Consider the following 20,235-nt stretch of genomic DNA (forward strand, 5'->3'; position numbering starts at 1 on the left):
AGAGGGCAGCGGTGTGATCATCGCTGTCATCATCATCTGTATTCTCCTGCTGGCTATCCTTGGCAGTGTGCTGTACTTCCTGTACAAGAAGGGCAAGATCCCATGTGGGCGTTCGGGAAAGCAGGATCTGTAAGTGTGTTTTCCACAATTTTACTTTATTTAAGGTCTGCAAAATTCCAGAAGCATTCTCAAAATTCCCAGGTTTTCCAGGAATCCTCCACCCAGAATTGCTGGAAGAGCTGTGTATTTTCAGGGAAGGTTTTTGTAATTTTGCAACCATATTTTGGAATCATGATCTGGTAGCTTAATTTGTTGGATATGCCTTAGAGGAAAACTCTAAAATTCTTCTTCATGATTTTCCCTGTGTCATTATCGTTTGTATCGGATACCGTTTTCACACTATTGTGCTGACCCAAACCATACTGTGCTGGCTCAGAGAGTTTCTTGTCCTTTTTAGTATCACAACTATGTTGGAGGCATAAACAGGCCAGCTTGGGTTGTCTTGGCTTAGGAATGTGAAAAGGGTATTACATTGGTCATGATGGTGACTGAGCTCTCTCTCTCTAGTACCAAACCGAGTAAGGACAGCACAATGGTGGAGATTAATAATGACAACACAGAGGAGGCCGTGCTTTTAGGTGTCAACGGAGACAAGAAGCCCCCTAGTGACCAGGTAACTATGGACACTGCCTATTTTTTTTTACCTTCCTCATGAATTGTACAACCACTCATCCAAATGATAGTTAAAATGGTATCTTTTAGTATTTGAACTTTAGTGGTTAATACAATGCAATGTTGTATTGAAGATGTTGAATGTTCCTTACCAGCTGTCCTATGATACAACCTTTAACACATTGTTTCACTTCTCTGTGTGTGTGTTTGTGTCCGTCCTCTGGAGTAAAGGGTGATAAGTACATGGACGTGCAGAAGTGAGTGTGGCTGTGTGAAGGGGCGACTCCTGCAGCTGCTCCCAGTCCAGTTCACTCTCTCAGGGTGGGATGGATCCTTTGATGCCTTGTGGCCTACAACTCATCTGATATGTGCTGCAGTTCTCTAACCGGATCCCACATTCTTAGTTCTTTAGCATGGCAGTGGCTAACAAAGGAGGTAGCTACATTATGTTCAGTCATGTTTATCATTTGCATAACATAGGACATGCAGATCTAGGATCAGCCTAGCAATGTTCCTGAATGGGCTTCTTCTATGCACCCATAAGACCCAGTTAGAGCACAAAATAAGGATGGTTTTATATATATAAATGTACCTTAATCCAAATGCCAACTCAGGCAGCCAATCACTGAAGATCAGCCTGGAACTGCTCTTTATGAAGTATATATATATATATATATATATATATATATATTATATCCTGTATATATTTCTTTATTTAAAATAACCAGAGAAAAACCTTTAAAAAGACATGGCTAGTTTTGGGTTTGGTGTTTTTTTTTTTTTGTTGGTCCAGGGCGTTAGGGCGCGTTCCTCTGCAGCATAGTGGAGGAACGTGAACTAACGCCCTGGACCAGAGCTCGCTTTACTCTAGAGGTCCACCTGCTGTTGTTCTGTGCGTGATTGCCTGCCTTCAATTCCTACTTTGCTAATGTCTGTACACTGAAACCATGGGTGCCTAATGACAGGCTTACCTACCATGTCTACATGTATAAAGCCTGCTTCATCTACCCATGTAAACCAACATACAACCTTTAGAGCGATGTTCTCAAAGTGGTCGTGACATCACATATCATTTATCAAATTCCATTTTAGTTTAGTCTTTTTAATTTTTTTACTTACCCTGAACCTAACATGTTCATTCACAAAGCCAAAAACAAGTGTAAGGCCTTGTATCCTCCTCTAATCTTATGAGAGATGGGCCTCGTTTCAATATATCCTTCCTGCTTTACTTCATTGGAGTGATGGCTAAGCTGACATGACTTGGATAGGTGAAGGGCCTATCCAAATCAGGTCAAAGCAGTGATTTATTCATGGGAGAAAGGATATGTAGTGAAATATCCAGGATTGGGTTATTTTGTACTGCAAGAGCCAATAGCAGAGCTCCGATGAAGCCAAAGCTACTGGTTACTTTTTCTTCCGCAAAACTGCTGTCTCATTCTTGTACGTTTTGTAAATAAGAGGTTAGAATCACACTGACATGGATCCAGTTTCGTAAACGTCTGTCTGCCTTATTTACATTCAGCCTCAATCTACAAGTCGCAGAATAGCTTACATTCTTTCACACTTGTTTTTATCATTCTTCGTGAAAATATCCAGTGCACTGATTTCCTTTAGTTTGTTATGATCATTTTTTGTCATGTTTTGTCTGTGAATCTCTGGTTTAAGTTGGGTGAAGGAGTGTTTGCGTGTTTAGTGCGAGTGAAACTTTAGCTAGTTTTTGATGAAATTAAGGTAAAATGGCTGTTTGACCTAAGGGAGAGTGGGGTAAATTGAGCCAAGTTTAGCCACCCTTGTTTCTAGGAAACCATACATAAAACTAATAATTTGACCAAAATGGGAAGAGGTCATAATTTCAGGGAGTCTGTGAAGGAAGTAAAATGTACATGTAAAAAGTGGTAAGCAAGTTAGGTAAAAAATATTTTTAAAAGGTATCTTCACCAAGTCAAATGCATTTGTGTTACCGGGTTCATGATGCTTGTGTCTAAACCAAAGTAGATCATTTTAAGATTGTTAAATACACACACACACACTACAGACATTTGTAGGTGGCTTAACTTACCCCATACGTACGTTGTGCCAAGAGACCACTTTCTTTGGACAAGCTGTCTTCAAAACTAAATGTTCACATTATTATTATTATTTCCAGGGATACACAACATTCTGACATGCATGTAGATAACTTTGTTAGAACACTATATTTTCCTTGATTGAGTGATGCCAAACGTTAAAAAAATAAAAAATGGCTCAACTTACCCCACTCTCCCCAATGGCAAATAAACTATATTTATAATTCAAACAGGCACTCGGGCACATCTGAGCCAACTTTGTTGCAGGTGCATGGTAACAGTTGAATAACATGAGAAAAAAGAAGAAACCTGCATACTGCTCGTGCTAGCATCACTACTCTTTACTAATCTTTACATATTGGCCTCGAGGCCTTTGTCAAGAGTAAAAAAAGAAAAAAAAAAGACTAAAAACCTGACGAAGGCCTTGAGGCAGATGCGTAAAGAACAGTGATACTAGCAAGAGTAGTGCGTGGGTTTCTTATTTTTCTCTACAATATAAACTACATGAAAGTCATCGGAACAGGGACTAAATGTTAAACTCTGATAGTGTTTTACACAGAACCCCTCTTGAAATGCTATGCTATGATACCTAGTAGTTTTCATTCTACAAACAAAATTACAAGAATTAGTTATCAGTTGGTCAGACTAACATTTCTACACCAGAGAATGGCTCGATAACAATACACTCCTTAGTTTGAGCTTTCTTAAATCACAACAGGTAAGATTCCAAGAGCTCGCCCATGGCTATGTTAAAACACAACCCAGAAGTTACTCTTATTAATAACTAAAGACACTACAGGTTAGTATGACAGTCATCAATCTTTGATAGTATGAAGTCAAATGTAAGTTCTGTACTGTCTAATTACAGCCTTCAATATCTCCCCTTTTCACCATTTTTTATTTTGATGTTTTTGACAAGGACTATCAAGTGTTCATTTTGTTAATAGAAAATAAAAAAGTGTAATGGTCTATGACTTGCAAAGACTGTTTAACTTCAGGACAGGTGAACGGATTCCTTTTGTTTGTAAAAACGTTATTATTATTATTAAGTAAATGCCAAATAAAAATGCATGTTCAATGATAAACGTGTCTCTCTTCAAGACTGTACCTCATCTTGACAATCTGCAACTTTCAGTAAAAAAAAAAAAACAGGACTAACAAGCAATTGATAGAAAGAATACTGTATATACTCCAAATATAAACATAGCGAGAAGAGGAGATCACTTTCGGCTTGTGAAGACAGGAATGTATGCTGTACTACAGTAGCTGGTCATCTCCCATGATTCCCACATTTCTTCCCAAGAGTACAAAAACATATTCAGATAAGTAATGGATTTGGGAGTTTTATTCTATTTTTAATCGATACCAAGATAAGGGGAACAAGAATTGGCTGTACCGGGCCAAAATGCAGAACGGATCTTAGACCATTCTTAAGAACACGACAACGGTGCTAACAATTCTTACCAAGGTGTGTTCACGCAGGGATGACTGTTGGAGGTTGACTGGTAGATTGTCCGCTTATCACTGGAAGATGAAATGGAGGAAAAGCGCACACCAATGTTGACAATTAAAACATGTTCAAGTTCACCGTAGAACCTAAAGTCCAAGGCTGCGTTCCGATTTCACCCTTCTCCCAAAGTGTGCATTTGCACAGTGCACACTCCCCATTCGTGGACTTCAAAGTATTCAGTGTAAGCGTTTGAGGTAGTTTCCAATATTGTTAAATCTATGACTGCATGCTTCGGGACTCGGGAGAAGGGTGGAGAACCAGGGCATTGCCCAACTGAGGTTCTCTTCGTCCGTTCTTTGTGATTCAAGTGACAAGACACGATTGCATCAAATTGAGTGCTGTCTATGATAATGGACACAGTGGAAATATAGATTATGATAAAGATAAATGATTATGGACAAAATAAATGCAGAATAGCAATGCATATTTATTTATTTTTTTAAAGAAAAGAAAAATGCTTCAAATTCCAGAAAAGAAAAACATGATTTTGTGATGTTTTGGAGGAGGAGTACAGCAGTAAATTAATAAATACGTTTATAATGGAAAATGCATAACAAAAAACAATGGAGTCTGAAAGGTCCACATTATCGGACCATCCACATGCATAGACAGGCAGATGTTTTAAACCAAAGATGACATCGGGGCACTGATGGCAGTTTAGACCTTGGTAGTGAGAAAAGCTGAAGCAGTAAGGCAGCGAGAGAGAGAGAGGTGGACACTTGCCCAATCCCAAACCGACCCATAGCCCCTATGCACTTCGGGAGGAGTGAGGGAATTCGGTAAATACAATTAGCAGAAAATGCCACTTTTCCTATCAGAAGGCAAGAGGGAGCAATTACCATATTACTCCTAAAAAAAGGTGCACAGGGGGCTAGGGTTTGATTTGGGATTGGCCAAGTTTCCTCCAAAAGCCCAAGCCAACAGCAAGCCTGGGGCACAATCAGCATTTATGTATAAAACATGGAAAATGCATTTTTCTACAACACAGGTGTTGCGACACATGTGAACCAGAGTAGAGGGAGATTGCTGAAGGACTGTGTTCAGCTATGGATAAGTACCGTTAAACTGAGACTTGACGTCTTTATTTACTCTTTTAATAAACCGTATAGCACTGTGCATACTTCCAAAGTGACGAGCATTAAAAAGTTCAATAAACGCCTCAACGGTTGAAGAGAAAAATGGCAGAGGACAGACAGCTCCCTCTTCTGGTAAAAAAAATGGAACAATTCCACATGGGAAAGGAGTTTGATGTGTAATGTGGTGACGTCGTCCAATAGGCAGAGGAGGCGTATAGGTAAGAACCAATACTGGACTATCTTTAGACCAACGGGCTGAAAACATGCTCTCACGTCAGACAATGCCTCATTCTAGTCATCAGGAGAACATTACTGACACTTCTAAACATATGGCACTGCGCACAAAATTATCCACAAAAGTATACAAAAACCTTTTTTTTTTTTGGGGGTATCAAATCGGACATGTACAGGAATGCAAAATGAAATAAAACTTAGCAATTCACATATTTTAAATCAGTAACTATACACTTCATTTTTAAAGTGACAGTATCGGAGCACAAATTGGTATAGTATGTAGAAAAAAGGTCCATATGCACTTACAGTGCCTTCAGAACGTATTTACACCCCTTGACCTTTTCCAAATGTTGTTGTTGTGCTACAGCTTGAAGTTAAACTGGATACAATTTAGATGTTATGTCACAGACCTACACATAACATCCCATAACGTCAAATGTTTACAAATTCATTAAAAATGAGAAGCGGTTTTGAGTCAATAAGTATTCAACCCCCCCCTTAGCAAGTCACATAAGTTGCATGGACTGATTCCGTGTGCAATAATAGTGTTTTACATGTTTTCTGAATAACTACCTCATCCCTGTAACCCACACATACTGTGAGGTCCCTCAGTTGAGCAGTGAATTTCAAACACAGACTGAACAACAAAGGCCAGGGAAGTTTTCCAATGCCTTGCAAAGAAGGGCACCTATTGGTATAAAAATCAGACATTGGAATATCCCTTTGAGCTTGGTGAAGTTATTAATTACACTTTGGATGGTGTATCAACCCACCCAGTCATTAGAAAAATACAGGCATCCTCCTAACTCAGTTTTCTGGAGAGGAAGGAAAATGCCCAGGGATTTCAACATGAGACCAATGGTGACTTCAAAACAGTTCCAGGGTTTAACGGTTGTGATAGGATAAAACTGAGGATAGATCAACAACATTGTTGTTACTCCACAATATTAACCCAGTTGATAGAATGGAAAGGACGCCTGTGCAGAAGAAAAATATTTCAAAAACATACATCCTGTTGTAATACCACAAAATATGTGGCAAAGAAATTCACTTTTTATCCTGAATACAAAGGGTTATATTTGGAGCAAACCAATACAACAGAGCACCAATCCCAATATTTTCAGCATGGTGGTGGCTGGATCATGTTATGGGTATGCTTGTAATCGTTAAGGACTGGGGAGCTTTCCAGGATAAAAAATAAATAAAAACGGAATGGAGCTAACCACAAGCAAAAGAGGAAAACCTGGTTCCGTCTGCCTACCACCAGACAATATGAGATTAATTCACCTTTCAGCAGGACAAGGCCAAATCTACACTGAAGTTGCTTACCAAGAAGACAGTGAATGTTCACAAGTGGCTGAGTTAGTTTTTACTTAAATCTGCTTGAAAATCTATGGCAAGAGTGGAAAATGGTTGTCTAGCAATGATCAACAACCAATTTGATAGAGCTTTAAAAATATATTTTTTAAAGAATGTGCAAATATTGTACAATCCAGGAGTGTAACGCTCTTAGAGACTTAACCAGAAAGACTCACAGCTGTAAATCGCTGCCAAAGGTGATTCTAACACATATTGGCTCAGGGATGTGAATACTTATGCAAATGAGATTTCTGCATTTCATTTACAATATATTTGTAAACATGTTTTCAATTGGTCATTATGTGGTAGTGTGTGTCGATGGGTGAGAAATGTTTATGTCATCCATTTTGTATTCAGGCTGTAACAACAACATGTGGAATAAGTCTAAGGGTATAAATGCTTTCTGAAGGCACATACGGAAAGTATTCAGACCCTTTGACTTTTCCCACATTTTGTTACATTACAGACTTATTTTAAAATGAATTAAATAAATTCCTCAAATCAACCCACCATAATGACACGGCAAAAACAGGGTTTTAGGAATGTTTGCTAATGTACTAAAAATTCAAAAAACAGAAATACCTTATTTATACAAGTACTCAGACCCTCTGCTATGAGTCTCGAAATTGAGCTCATGTGCATTCTGTTTCCATTGACCATCCTTCAGATGTTTCTACAACTTGCTTGGAGTCCACCTGTGGTAATTTCAATTGTCTGGACATGATTTGGAAAGGCACACACACACATCTATATTTAAGGTCCCACCGTTTACAGTGCATGTCAGAGCAAAAACCAAGCCATGAGGTCAAATTAATTGTCCGTAGAGCTCCGAGACAGGATTGTGTTAAGGCACAGATCTGGGGAAGGGTACCAAAAAATGTCTGCAGCATTGAAGATCCCAAAGAACACAGTGGCTTCCATCATTCTTAAATTAAAGAAGTTTGGAACCACCAAGACTCTTCCTAGAGTTGGCCACCCGGCCAAACTGAGCAACCGGGGGAGAAGGGCCTTGGGCAGGGAGGTGACCAAGAATCTGATGGTCACTCTGACAGAGCTCTAGAGTTCCTCTGTGGAGATGGGAGGAACATCCAGAAGGACAACAATCTCTGCAGCACTCCACTAAGCAGGAATTGATGGTAGAGTGGCCAGACGGAAGCCACTCAGCCAAAAGGCACATGACAGCTGGCTTGGAGTTGCCAAAAGGCACCTAAAGGACTCTCAAACCATTAGAAATAAGATTTTCTGGTCTGATGAAACCAAGATTGAACTCTTTGGCCTAAATGTCAAGCGTCACGTACAGAAGAAACATGGCACCATCCCTACGGTGAAGTATGGTGGGGGCAGCATCATGCTGTGGGAATGTTTTTCAGCGGAAGGGACCGGGAGACTAGTCAGAATTGAGGGAAAGATAAACGGAGGATAGTACAGAGTGATCCTTGATGAAAACCTAATCCAGAGCGCTCAGGACCTCGGCCAAGGTTCATCTTCCAACCAGACAATGACCTTAAGTACACAGCCAAGACAACGCAGGAGTGGCTTCGGGACAAGTCACTGAATGTCCTTGAGTTGCCTAGCCAGAGCCCAGACAAGAACCCAATCGAACATCTCTGGAGAGACCTGAAAATAGCTGTGCAGCGACGCTCCCCATCCAACCTGACTGAGCTTGAGAAGGTCTGCAGAGAAAAATGTGAGAAACTCTCCAAATACAGGTTTGCCAAGCTTGTAGCTTCATACCAAAGAAGAAAAGGCTGTAATCGCTGTCAAAGGTGCTTCAACAAGTACTGAGTAAAGGGTCTGAATACTTATGTAAATGTAATGTTTTTTTTTTTAAATTATACATTTGCAAAAATGCATTATGGGGTATTGCGTATAGATTGATGAGAAAAAAAACAACCATATACACCATTTTAGAATAAGGCTGTAAAAAAAAGTGGAAAAGTCAAGGTGTTTGAATACTTTCCGAATGCACTGTACATGTTCATACCTAGACAAGAATCAGTACAGTAATTAATATTAAAGGAAAAGCAATTCCGTTCTGAAACCTCACAAACCCTTTATTTATTTTTGTAATTTTAACCCTCTTCCCCCCCCAATTTTGTGATTAAGAACTTGTCTCATCGCTGCAACTCCTCATCGGGCTCGGGAGAGGCGATAGCAGAGAAATGCATCCTCTGAAACATGACCCCAAACCACGCTTCTTAACACCTGCTCGCTTAACTCAGAAGCCAGCTGCACCAATGTGTCGGAGGAAACACAGTTCAACTGGCGATCGTCGTCAGCCTGCAGACACACAGCCCACCACAAGGAGTCACTAGAGCACGATGAGCCAAGTAAAGCCCCACCGATCAAACCCCTTCCCTAACCCGGATGGCGCGGGCCAATTGTGCACCACCCTATGGGACTCGGTAATGGGAGCAAACCCCAGGCTGTAGTGATGCCGCAACACTGCAATGCAGTGCCTTAGACTGCTGTCACTCGGGAGGCGAAACCACACAATCCCTATTGAACATGGTGCACTCAAAAGTTACATCAACGTTTCGCTCAAGGCAACTAGGAACAGAAGAAAAATAAACTAAGGACACCACAAACCTCGTCCAGTCTGGAGACTGAGATACAGTTGAGAAGCTAGCCTATAAGATGATTCTACAGCCCATTGCGACAATCCCATTAACAGAGCCTCTCCACCTTTAGGGGTGAAGTCAATGTACCTCAATAGTACCCGTCTTGGAGATAAAATTATGGAAATTTGAGCCAGTGCAATTTCTACATTTAACCAACAATGTAAGAGAAGTCAGCACAAGATGATGTGCAAGTTATGATGACAATTAGTTATAGGTTACTTTTGTCAATTCGTGTGGACTTTCGCATATTTCATCGGTGTAGTCTCCCTAAAAATAGAAGTTTCTGGATTGCGTTCAAACTCTGAAGGTCCTATAACCACTGAATCGGAACACTCAAAAGTTAATGAAGACCTATCATGTAGTCATACAGGAACATGGTGCACCTACTGTATTTAATGAGTGTATTCGTTAGTTTAACAATGTGTTGTCAACTCATTGAGTCAAGACGAGTCAGAACAGTCCATGTGAAAAGTCACTTGTCTGGTTAGTGTACATATGGTATTCCTGAGTTACAGATCGGATTGCAAAATTCCAGAAATGTTACCACAATTCCCAGGTTTTCTTGGAATCAGGAAGTAATAACAGGGAGGGGAATCCTAAAACTTGGCAATTCTCCAACCAGGATTTTGGGGAAACCTCTCCGTGAAAACAGAGAACAAAATTTCCACATTCCCAACTGGTCCACAAACCCTGCTGTTACGTTGACCCAAACAACAGATGTAATATCTCTGTAGGAAAAATAAAGTAAAACACTCTTTATAACCCTGTCAATGTGTGACCGGAAAGGTTTACAAAAATAAATAAGAGTTATATAGAATATGCAACTTTCTGTCCACTTTTGGGGGGGGTGCGACTCATCAACATTTTGGGTGTGCGTCTCAACATGTCCTTGTTCCCTAAGCTACTGGGCTTTTTGCAGCCGTGCAATTAAGACGATCCTTTAATAACAAAGCTTGCACAACACCCAATTTCATCTGGATTAGATGTACTCCCCTGAGTTATGGCACTGTTCCTTTTCTTCAATCACATGGTTCGTTCTGCCGGTGCTACCACTTCGGTCAATATGTTGACAGTGCGATTTATGATGTCATCATAATTCCCCTAAAGGCTATCCAGTCCAACACTAAAGATAGGAAAACAACTGAATTCAGCTTGAATTGCACAACCCAAGCTGCTTGCATTTTCAAGTATGCTACATCACCAAATAAAGAACACAAATTAGATACTGTCACTTTAAAAAAAAAAAAAAAAGAGGAGGTTAAACAATAATATTCACAAATGTACATTTAAGGCTTAATAGTATAGCAATAACAATAGTAGCAGCAGTAAAGCACTTCTGAATTAATAATAACAATAATGATCATAATAATAATATATTATTAAAGTAAATCGATGACATATATATATTTTTTTCTTTCACAACGCTGAACAGCTTCGGTGTACGTCTCGGACGAAGCTCTCCTCATGTCGGAGCTGTGTTCAACACATCATAAAATCTTGGCCCGGTACTGGGCCTTTAATAGAATCCGTCAATACTTTTTTGCCCACCGTTAGATTTAAGTACACTTTGCCCCTCCCATTCAGACGATTGGTAGAAAGAAGTAAGTTTAGAAAGAGCACTACATTTAACGACCAACCCACATTCATTTTGCACAGGGATAGAAGAGGGATTGGGACATGGGCCAATCGGGACCTCCCAGATGGCTTCGATTGATTAGATCTGACAGAATGGGAGTGGGAGTGAGAGAGAGAACCCCCTCTTCCACTGCGCTAACATAGACATCCAAGTCACCCGAAGTTGGTATCACACATTTGTGTGGCTTAACAGCAGAGCCAGGACTGCCTCTAAAAACCGTCTTAGTGAAAAAACTAAACACAGGCTTCCCAGTCCCAGTTTGGTCATCGAAATCACTGATGAGGCGATTAGATGTAGAAAATAAAGCTACCCACAGTAGAAAATGATGCATATAGCTAATAACATAGTCAAAGCAGCTTTGCTTTTCACCGGGCTTAAGTCAAATTGTCAACCGTGAACTCGGTCAGCCATCACGCGTCCCTACCCTAGTAGCCAAGTCAATGGCCAGACACACCTAACACACATCCCAGACAAAGACACATCCCAGACAAAGACACATCCCAGACAAAGACACATCCCAGACAAAGACACATCCCAGACAAAGACACATCCCAGACAAAGACACATCCCAGACAAAGACACATCCCAGACAAAGACACATCCCAGACAAAGACACATCCCAGACAAAGACACATACACCCTATGGGTTTAACCTTTCCCTTAGCTGTAGATCACTTGAAAGCGCACACACACACAAACCACACACTGGGCTACAACCTTAGCTGGAGATGACAGTCCAGACCTCTTAACACTAACATTATGCTACTTTGAGGCAACACACAAACACTAATTTCCCCCAGAAAGTACCGAAGCAATATCATTAAAAAGGCCACATTTGACATGTTGCCAAATGTTTAGGAAACGCCTGCTTCTAAATGCTAAACCAAGTCTGTCTTTCTCCTCAAAGTGAGGGCTGGGGACTATAGAAGGGTGCTCTCTCGCTCAGAGCGGCTTCAAAGAACCACCATCTTTGTCCTCTGCAATCTATCCTTAACATGAACGACATGAAGAAAAAAAAGACCTTTCGAAGCGGAACTCATTGGAAATATATATGTATACATTATACACATTTAATATATATTTTGTTATATATTAAATTCTTATATAGACACACGTACATGTTTTGTTTTGTTGCGAGGTGTCGATTACATTTCGGTAGAGGCCTCTGAAGGACGCGAAAACGACTGAGAATGACCGCCGAAGCTTCGGTTGCATGATGAGCCATCAGCATCACCACATGGGATATGGAGAGTGGCCCTGCAGCACATTACAAAAGGCGTCCAGACTCTCTTGAGAAAATCACGTGGAGTGCAGGACTCGGAGTCACACACAGTTAGCATCGAGCTAGCTTTGAGAGGGCGCCGGACAGGAGACTGCAGGGGCTCCGGTTAGCACTGAAGCGCTAGTACTGCAGGCGATGGGCTTTGGGCTGAGCTGGGCAGGGCTGGAGCAAAGGAGGTACTATGTAAGAATGTGCGCCGTGGAGGGAATGGAGACAAACTCGCGCAGGATATTCTTGGCCATCTCCATATTGTTCTGTGCAATCATCAGGGCTTTCTGGATGTCCTGGTAGGTATAGCCTTGGCTCATGAGATGCTCAATCTCACTGGTGATCTGGGGGTTGGCTACTACTCCACCTCCTTCTCCCGACCCTCCTCCGCCTCCTCCAGTGCCTAATCCAGGAGGTATGGGGCTGCGCCGGCGCTCTGAGTTGAAGCGGCGGGGGAGGGGCTTGGGCGGCCGCTCTGGGGCGTCACTGGACTCTGAGAAGGCTACAAGAACAGGAAGGAAAATAGAACAGCATTCGCATCACAAACCACAGAACAACAAGCAGCAGCCACATTACAATTCAGTTCTCCTGCCCAAATCTCGCAATTCACAATCCTAAATCTTGAAGACTTAAATACAGGAATAATACATGAGGGACAACCTTGTTAAATACCCAGGGGTGGTCAACCATTTGAGATGCACTGGGCCAGGAGTTTCCTCAACCCGTGACTGGGACGGAAAAACTCTGGGCTCTAGTAACAGCCTATATCTTACAATTGCAGATGAGAATTGGCTATTTATTTAGCTCAAACCTGGTGCACCGTTTGTTGTACATGTCTTTATCAAATAAAGTACCTAGGGTCCAGTGTTGCCTGGTCAGATGAGGTCAGAAGAAACTCTCCGCCCTACAAATGAACTATAAGGGTCTGAAACACACAGCTCTGAAGCCACATGTGGCTCGAACTACCCCCCTTTGAAACTCCTGACCCTACAAATGAACTGTATCACTGGATTTGTGGGGGCCTTACAGGCAGACGCTCCGGGCTCGCTGTCCATGACAAGACGGCTGGTGGCGGCCCCCAGTTCGGAGAGGGTGCGTCGGGCCATGGGCAACGCTGGTTTGGGGATGTCGTAGCCGTTCTCCTCCTCTACCTCCTCGGGAAGCTCCCGGACCGGGCAGGGGATCTCCCAGATGGGACCATTGGTACTGGCCATGGGGGGCAGCTCAGAGCAATCTGGGGAAGGGAGGGATTCAGTCAGGTCAGAAGGGTGAAATGAAACAATGGCATTTTAATCTCCTCAAATCAAAGGGAATTTAATAGAATGGGATAGAATAGAATAGAGTGGGCTAGAACGGTGGGGTAAAATGAGAAGAGAGGTGGAGTGCTGAATTAGCAAAGATGAGGTATACTACATGCGTGTTCATAATAAGCAGAAGCAGATTGTGTTTAGGAGAGAGTGGCCAAAAAGAATGAGTCAAAAGTAATTCACTATGTAGTGAATAGGGTGCCATTTGGGACACAGCCATAGTTTTGTGATAGGGCAGTACCCGAGTCTCTGGCCAGGTGAGGCAGGGAGGCTGTGAGGGCCTGGGCCTGGATGTTATACATGGCTTCATACATTTGAGGTCCTTCATCCAGGTCCTTCAGCATGGGCCTATCAAACACAGGAAGGGGAGGGAGGCTAAGAGGACATGTCATCATATGGCTAGATTTGATTATGTATATATATATATATTTTTTTTTGTTAAACTTGGGTTTCTGCTATTGACGTGTAATCAATTGTCAGAATAAGAAAATACATTACTGAAGATGTACACAGTACACCTACAATATCATCACAGTTATCAAAGAACGTACAGTGAAACTTTTCAATTAAGCGTTTCTCAATGAGTGGGTCTTATAGCAGATGGTGCTTACCATGAGTTAAGAGAGCTGGGCTGGGGGGGTTTGGGGGCTGGGGCCTCTGTCACCACAAGGGGGGCTGCCATGGGGGCAAGGACGGGCCGAGAGGTGGGGATCATGTAGTCGGACTCCTCGTCACTCTCGTAGGTCTCCCCCCCAGCCACAGGCTTCAGATCTGGATGGGGTCTGACAACGCAGGGAGTGAGAGGGGGACACTTAATATAAACAGATTGGGATTCTGGGACCTGATCGGGGAAAACTCTAGGTTCTGAGTATACCTATACCTCAGGTAAAGTCACTCAGCCAGGAAAATCTCCTGGGCCTTATACATCATATAGCACATTCACACAGCAGGGAGAGGAGTGTGTGTACTGTACCTTGTTGCCAGAGCGTAGATGGCATTGGCCGAGACCGAAGGCCTCACTTTGGGGTTGTCATACTCCTGACTGCCAGACGCGGTGCCTCCAAAACTCTGGGGAGGAACAGAGAAGACGCCGCTCAAGTTCCATTTCTGTAAATACTCACTTGTGATCCTCACACAGTCACGTGCAACTGTACACACTCTTGGTATAGATGAAATCCATGTCTGTGAAACCACATTTAACCAACTGCTCTAAAGGAAGCTAGTATTATACCTGGGCTCCCTTCACCAGCTGATGGTCCAGACTGAGCGAGCTGTTGTTCCGCTGTCCGTCTGTGCATCCGTCTAGGGCTGACGGTAGGGCCAGGGGGAGGGAGTGTCTGTTGGAGAGCTGCCTGTCTCCCACACCGGGTGGCTGTCCGGGGGCCTTGGGCACCGGCCTGGGGTTCCAGTCGGCCAGGTTGCGGTTGGGCGGGGCCGGGGGGAGCTTGGGCTCCCCCAGGGGGGTGCAGGGTAGTGGCCGTCTGCCGAGCCACCCGTCAGGCCCGGCAGAGAGAGGTCTGTCTGGTGGAGGAGGAGGGGGCAGATTCCTCAGGGCTGGGGGCAGGGGGAGAGGCTTGTCCTTGTGGTGGGAGGACGCCTACAGGCAAGGAGGGTACAATTACAGACCATGAGGACTGAATCAATTTCATCTGTTTTCATTGGAAGTAGTAGCCTAGTCATCAACAGCTGTCATGCCAAAAACACTTATTTTTAACAAAGTTTGAGGATTTTGGTCTGTGCTATACAAAACATAAATTACTGCCACTTATTTTAATTTCTATTCAACCTCCACTGCGGTCCAACAGTGGCTAAATAGGCCCGACTCTCCGCACACATTTCTATTGGCGACATTCCCATTTGTTAAACTGTGAATTGCGCAGAGAGCTTGCCTTGGACGTGGTCCCTGGGCTGGATGCTCCTGGGGGGTTGGGCGGTCGGTGTTGCAGGAGGTCGAGGCGGGGGGGCACGGGGGGCAGGGAGGACTGGGGCGCCAGGGACATGGGCGAAGGGGGCCGCTCCACCTGCAACATCACACGACAGCTCAGGGAGAGAGTTCTGGGAACTTGTCACTGCACACTTCCTCTTCAATACCAAAGAAAACAATTCCCAATCACATCAAAGCTGTGTGATCTCACTCTCAGAGTACTCGTCTATTAAAGCTTACTCCACGGGCGGAGTTCTGACGTGTTACAAAGAGACAGCTGAAAGATGCCGTCTCACAAGAGGAGAAAAATAAAGACCCGGCACATCAAATACCTGGAAGAAGCAAAGCTAACCCGGAAGCTTAGAAGTCAAAGATGAAAGCGATGTGATCTTACACTCTGAAGGTGCGGGAAAGAGAGAGGAAGAGTTCCTCAGAAGAGTTCAGTTTAGATCAGGGGTGCACATTTATAGTCCACAAGGATTACAGTAGGTTATGTGCCCAACTTTCAGTAGGTAAACTTTGAGAAAGAAACTTATTATTTGTGACAGAATTTATCTGAACGTTCCACAATGTTGTACCTTGCTGAACGTGGCCCAGGGAGAGGAAGAGTAATGTAAAGTTGTCCCTGGACACTTATCTTGGGTCAGTTTTCGCATTTCCCCCACTAAAATGTTAAGAATAGGGGAGGGGAAGCTGATCCTAGACCTGTACCTAGGGGAAATTTCACCAAGGAGCTACAGTAAGGAAGAAGAGTGCTCCATATCAGATTTAGCTAGACCATGCTCACCTTGGAACAGGCCAGCTTGCTCATCATGAGGTGGGGGTCTTCCAGCCGGTCGTCGTCGTCATCGTCGTAGCTGGGCGACGGGGCACCCTCCGCCCCAAAAATACCCCTGCAGCTCCCGTAGGAGCCCCCTATGGGGTCCTTGGGGTCAAAGGGGTCAACCACGATGGGCTCCGTGCCCTTGATCTCACACCGGCAGAATGGGCAGCCCTGACCCTCCGACTCCTGAAGGAGAAGAAAATAATCGAGAGAGGGTGAGAGGGGGATTAGGAACATTCATGTCTACATGAGAATGCACATGCATGCACCCACATATACACTTCCCGCCCACTGACCCACACATCCACCAACCCGCCCAAACCCCCCTTACCCAGCAGTGTGAAAGAGACTAGGGGTACATTACCTGCCAGGCGGTGAGACAGGAGGTACACATGAGGTGACCGCAGGGCTCGATCTTCACGTCCTTGTCGTTCTCCGCACAGATCTTACACAGCTGGAAGGTGGAGCCCATCTCACAGTACAGCTCATATTGCTCCTGAGGACACACACACACACAGATGCATAGTCAGCCATGGGATTTCAGCAGACCTCCCAGAGCGTAGGATAGCATGTACATTAAACACAAACAGAGCAGATTAAAAGCACACGTAGTTTAGTTTGTTTCTTATATTGCAACTAAAAAGGAGCCAGGGTCGTGTTCAGTAGGGCACACCACAGCAAAAAACATTTTAAAACAGAAAATAAATCAGAATTTCCTACTGGACAAGTTTAAATAGTACCCGTTTTCACTCAGACAGAGCAGGACCCGAGATTCAGGAAGTGCAGTATGTAAGGTTATGAATGTGAGAGAGAGAGAGACCTACCTGTGTGACTTTGATATGGTCTTGTGGCGAGGGCTCACACAGTCCTGTGAGGTCTGGGTTCTGGGAGCGCCCGTCGGGGAACAGGTAGCTGGGTAGAGGAGATGGTCACTCACAAGTGGAAACCAACACGCATACAGTACAAGTCAGAAGTTTGGAAACCTACTCATTCAAGGTTTTTATCTTTTATTTTTATTTTTTTATTATTACTATTTTCTACATCGTAGAATAACAGTGATGACATCAAAACTATGAAATAACACATATGGAATAATGTAGTAACCAAAAAAAGGTGTTAAACAAATATTTTAGATTCTTCAAAGTAGCCAGACTTTGCCCTGATGACAGTTTTGTACAACTCTTGGCATTCTCTCAGAGTGTGTCCAAACTTTTGACTGGTACTGTATGTTGTCTCAAATGACACCCTATTCCCAATATAAAGTACACTACTATTGACTAAAGCCACACAGGGCTGCCACAAGGGTTTAAAAACACGGCACCGGCCTCCCGGATGGAGCAGTGGTCTAAGGCACTGCAACGCAGTGCTAGCTGTGCCACCAACGATTCTGGGTTCGAGCCCAGGCTCAGTCGCAGCCGGCCGCGACCCGGGAGGTCCACGCGCAATTGGCCCAGCGTCGTCCAGGTTAGGGAGGGTGGTGTAATTGGTGTAATTTGAGTCGCAGCTGTATGTTTTTGACTACGTCTTTCGCGTAACCTTGAGGCCTAAATGATACTTTACATAGTGGCTTTATAGAACACATGTATGAGGCTCTTTTGCAAAGCAAATCACATGTAGCCTACAACCTTTCACAGACTAATTCAGCATTTGATTACAGGCTGGAAGATTCTTACCACAGCGTTTATAAAACAAAAACAGAAGTTTGAACACTGGCATACTCTAGTAACCCCAACAGTACACATTTTTTGTTTAAACCCCCGGACAAACAACTCATTCAACTGTTGATTATTAGTTGACAAGTAGAATCAGGTGTGCTTGTCCGGGGCTACAGCAGAAAGGTGTACTGTTGGGGGTACTCGAGGACCAGATGCTGTAGGAGACACCATTATAGCCACTATCCACCCAAACCACTGACTGCACATTGCAAATCAAACTCTCCTGCTGCTTATGAAAACAGAAGGGGACATGGAGTCGTGGCCGATGCAACATGAGACATGTTGCAAGGACTTTGAGATGTAAAATTATCCCCATTGTTTACAGAAAAATCAGCTCGAGTTGAGACTGGAAAGAGCGACGGAGACGAGAGAAAGAGAGACGAGAGAGAAAGATACAGTTAGAGAGACCGAGACAGGAAGACAGGCGCACAGAGAAAGAGAGGTTGGTGAACTCACAATCCTTCCCGGAAGCCGTCGATGAGGGCCTGGAAGAGGGGCTTGTTGTGGGGGATGGTCTGCAGGATGTTCCCATCTGCAGTGACGTAGCCGATGGCCCACTGGCCCAGTCGCGTGCAGCTCAGCCTGAAGATGTAGCTGTGACACACACACACACAAAGGACTAATGACAATAGGGAAAACACCCCCCCCAAAAATGCCCAATCCCTAAGCAAACTCCTGGTGAGCTTCTCTGTCCTGAGTTCAATACCAAAGGATATATTTTCATTAACAAGTCTTTTATAAAGCAATTGCAGGCATTACAAACTTTTGTAAACAATATACTGTACATGCCTATAAATTGTATTGCTTATAGTGTGAGTGTGCACACTATATGCAATTCAATTTATAAGCGTGTACAGCATACGCACGCACACACAGGCACAGCTTACAATGCTGTACACGCTCACAATGCTTGGAAACGTTTACACATCACAGGATCCTCAAGCATTATTAATATGAATACACCATCCACACATAGCTAAGTAACGCTTATTCATTCAAATCATTTTAAAAGAGTCACCAATTTTGTCATCTAGGAGTAAGAGGTTGAACGAAGGCTCGATACATGCCGCGTTGCGTCACACCCTTGTCCTCTGTTGGAGCGAGTACTGACATCCGCCCAGTCTCTACAATAGACCTATTGATGCTAGGTACCATGCTGTTCCATGTGCCACAGGGGGGGGGGCACGTGAGACTAGGGGTGAGGGTGGACTGGCGCCTTCTGGTGTCATTGTGCAAGTGTGCGTTCGACAGCCAAGCTGGCGGTGCTCGCCAGAGTGTGTTAGGTCGAGTTTGTTAGTGCGTGTGTGTAAGCTCATGACAGGCAGACTGCAAGAAAGCAGTGCAGTCTAAGTAGCTGTTTTTGGAGTGTGCGAGTACGTGACAGCACGGGTAAGTCTCAAGTCAGTAACCATCACATATGTTGTAGGGAGAAAAATAAAGGTGAATATGTAAAGTCATGGTTATAATGAGAGAGTAACTTGAATGAAAGTGTATAATTAAGCAATAAGGCACAAGGGGATGTGGTAAATGGCCAATAAACCAGGGCTAAGGGCTGTTCTTATGCACAATACCACAACCCCCCCAAGGCGCCTTTAATGCTATTATAAACAGGTCACCAACATAACTAGAGAAGTAAAAAAATAAATGGTTTGTCATACCCGTGGTATACGGTCTGATATACCACAGATGTCAGCCAAACTTGCATTCGGGGCTTGAATCACCCAGTTTATAATAAAACATCATCCTCCTCTCTCATTGTGTTTCTGCATCGACAATAGAGGAGAAAGTGTTGTGGCTGAGGTGTGTGCGCACGCGCGTCAGTGTGCATACGGTGTGTCTGCCCGTGTGCCCGTGTGTGCCTGTGTGTGTGTGTGTGTGTGTGTGTGCCCGTGTGTGTGCCTGTGTGTGTGTGTGTGTGTGCCCGTGTGTGTGTGTGTGTGTGTGTGTGCCCGTGTGTGTGTGTGTGTGTGTGTGTGTGTCCGTGTGTGTCCGTGTGTGTGTGTGTGTGTGTGTGTGTGTGTG

At 43.7% G+C, this 20,235-nt stretch overlaps 2 protein-coding genes across 6 annotated transcripts in view; one reads left to right on the forward strand and one right to left on the reverse strand.

Annotated features, from left to right (window-relative positions):
• LOC118386287 (cell surface glycoprotein MUC18-like) overlaps positions 1–3,823 on the forward strand; it is a 65,894-nt gene extending 62,071 nt beyond the window's left edge. For 4 of the 5 annotated variants that reach the window (XM_035773931.2, XM_035773922.2, XM_035773946.2 and 1 more), the window contains 3 exons: positions 3–129; positions 568–673; positions 904–3,823. In XM_035773931.2, the coding sequence (XP_035629824.1) occupies positions 3–129; positions 568–673; positions 904–933 (263 nt within the window). In that variant the 3' untranslated portion in view covers positions 934–3,823. Of the gene's footprint in view, positions 1–2; positions 130–567; positions 674–898 lie in introns of all 5 variants that reach the window. The other variant, XM_035773941.2, reaches the window with a different exon arrangement.
• Positions 3,824–4,655: 832 nt separating this feature from the next.
• LOC118386314 (E3 ubiquitin-protein ligase CBL-like) overlaps positions 4,656–20,235 on the reverse strand; it is a 39,670-nt gene continuing 24,090 nt past the window's right edge. Inside the window, exons 6-16 of the mRNA XM_035773973.2 lie at positions 18,670–18,807; positions 17,323–17,410; positions 16,863–16,994; positions 16,463–16,684; positions 15,641–15,772; positions 14,983–15,348; positions 14,725–14,819; positions 14,363–14,533; positions 13,993–14,099; positions 13,472–13,678; positions 4,656–12,946 (exon numbers count right to left, since the gene is read on the reverse strand). Of these exons, the coding sequence (XP_035629866.1) occupies positions 12,636–12,946; positions 13,472–13,678; positions 13,993–14,099; positions 14,363–14,533; positions 14,725–14,819; positions 14,983–15,348; positions 15,641–15,772; positions 16,463–16,684; positions 16,863–16,994; positions 17,323–17,410; positions 18,670–18,807 (1,969 nt within the window). The 3' untranslated portion in view covers positions 4,656–12,635. The remainder of the gene's footprint in view (positions 12,947–13,471; positions 13,679–13,992; positions 14,100–14,362; positions 14,534–14,724; positions 14,820–14,982; positions 15,349–15,640; positions 15,773–16,462; positions 16,685–16,862; positions 16,995–17,322; positions 17,411–18,669; positions 18,808–20,235) is intronic.

This window comes from Oncorhynchus keta, chromosome 1 (assembly GCF_023373465.1).
Source record: "Oncorhynchus keta strain PuntledgeMale-10-30-2019 chromosome 1, Oket_V2, whole genome shotgun sequence".
NCBI classification, from domain to species: domain Eukaryota; kingdom Metazoa; phylum Chordata; class Actinopteri; order Salmoniformes; family Salmonidae; genus Oncorhynchus; species Oncorhynchus keta.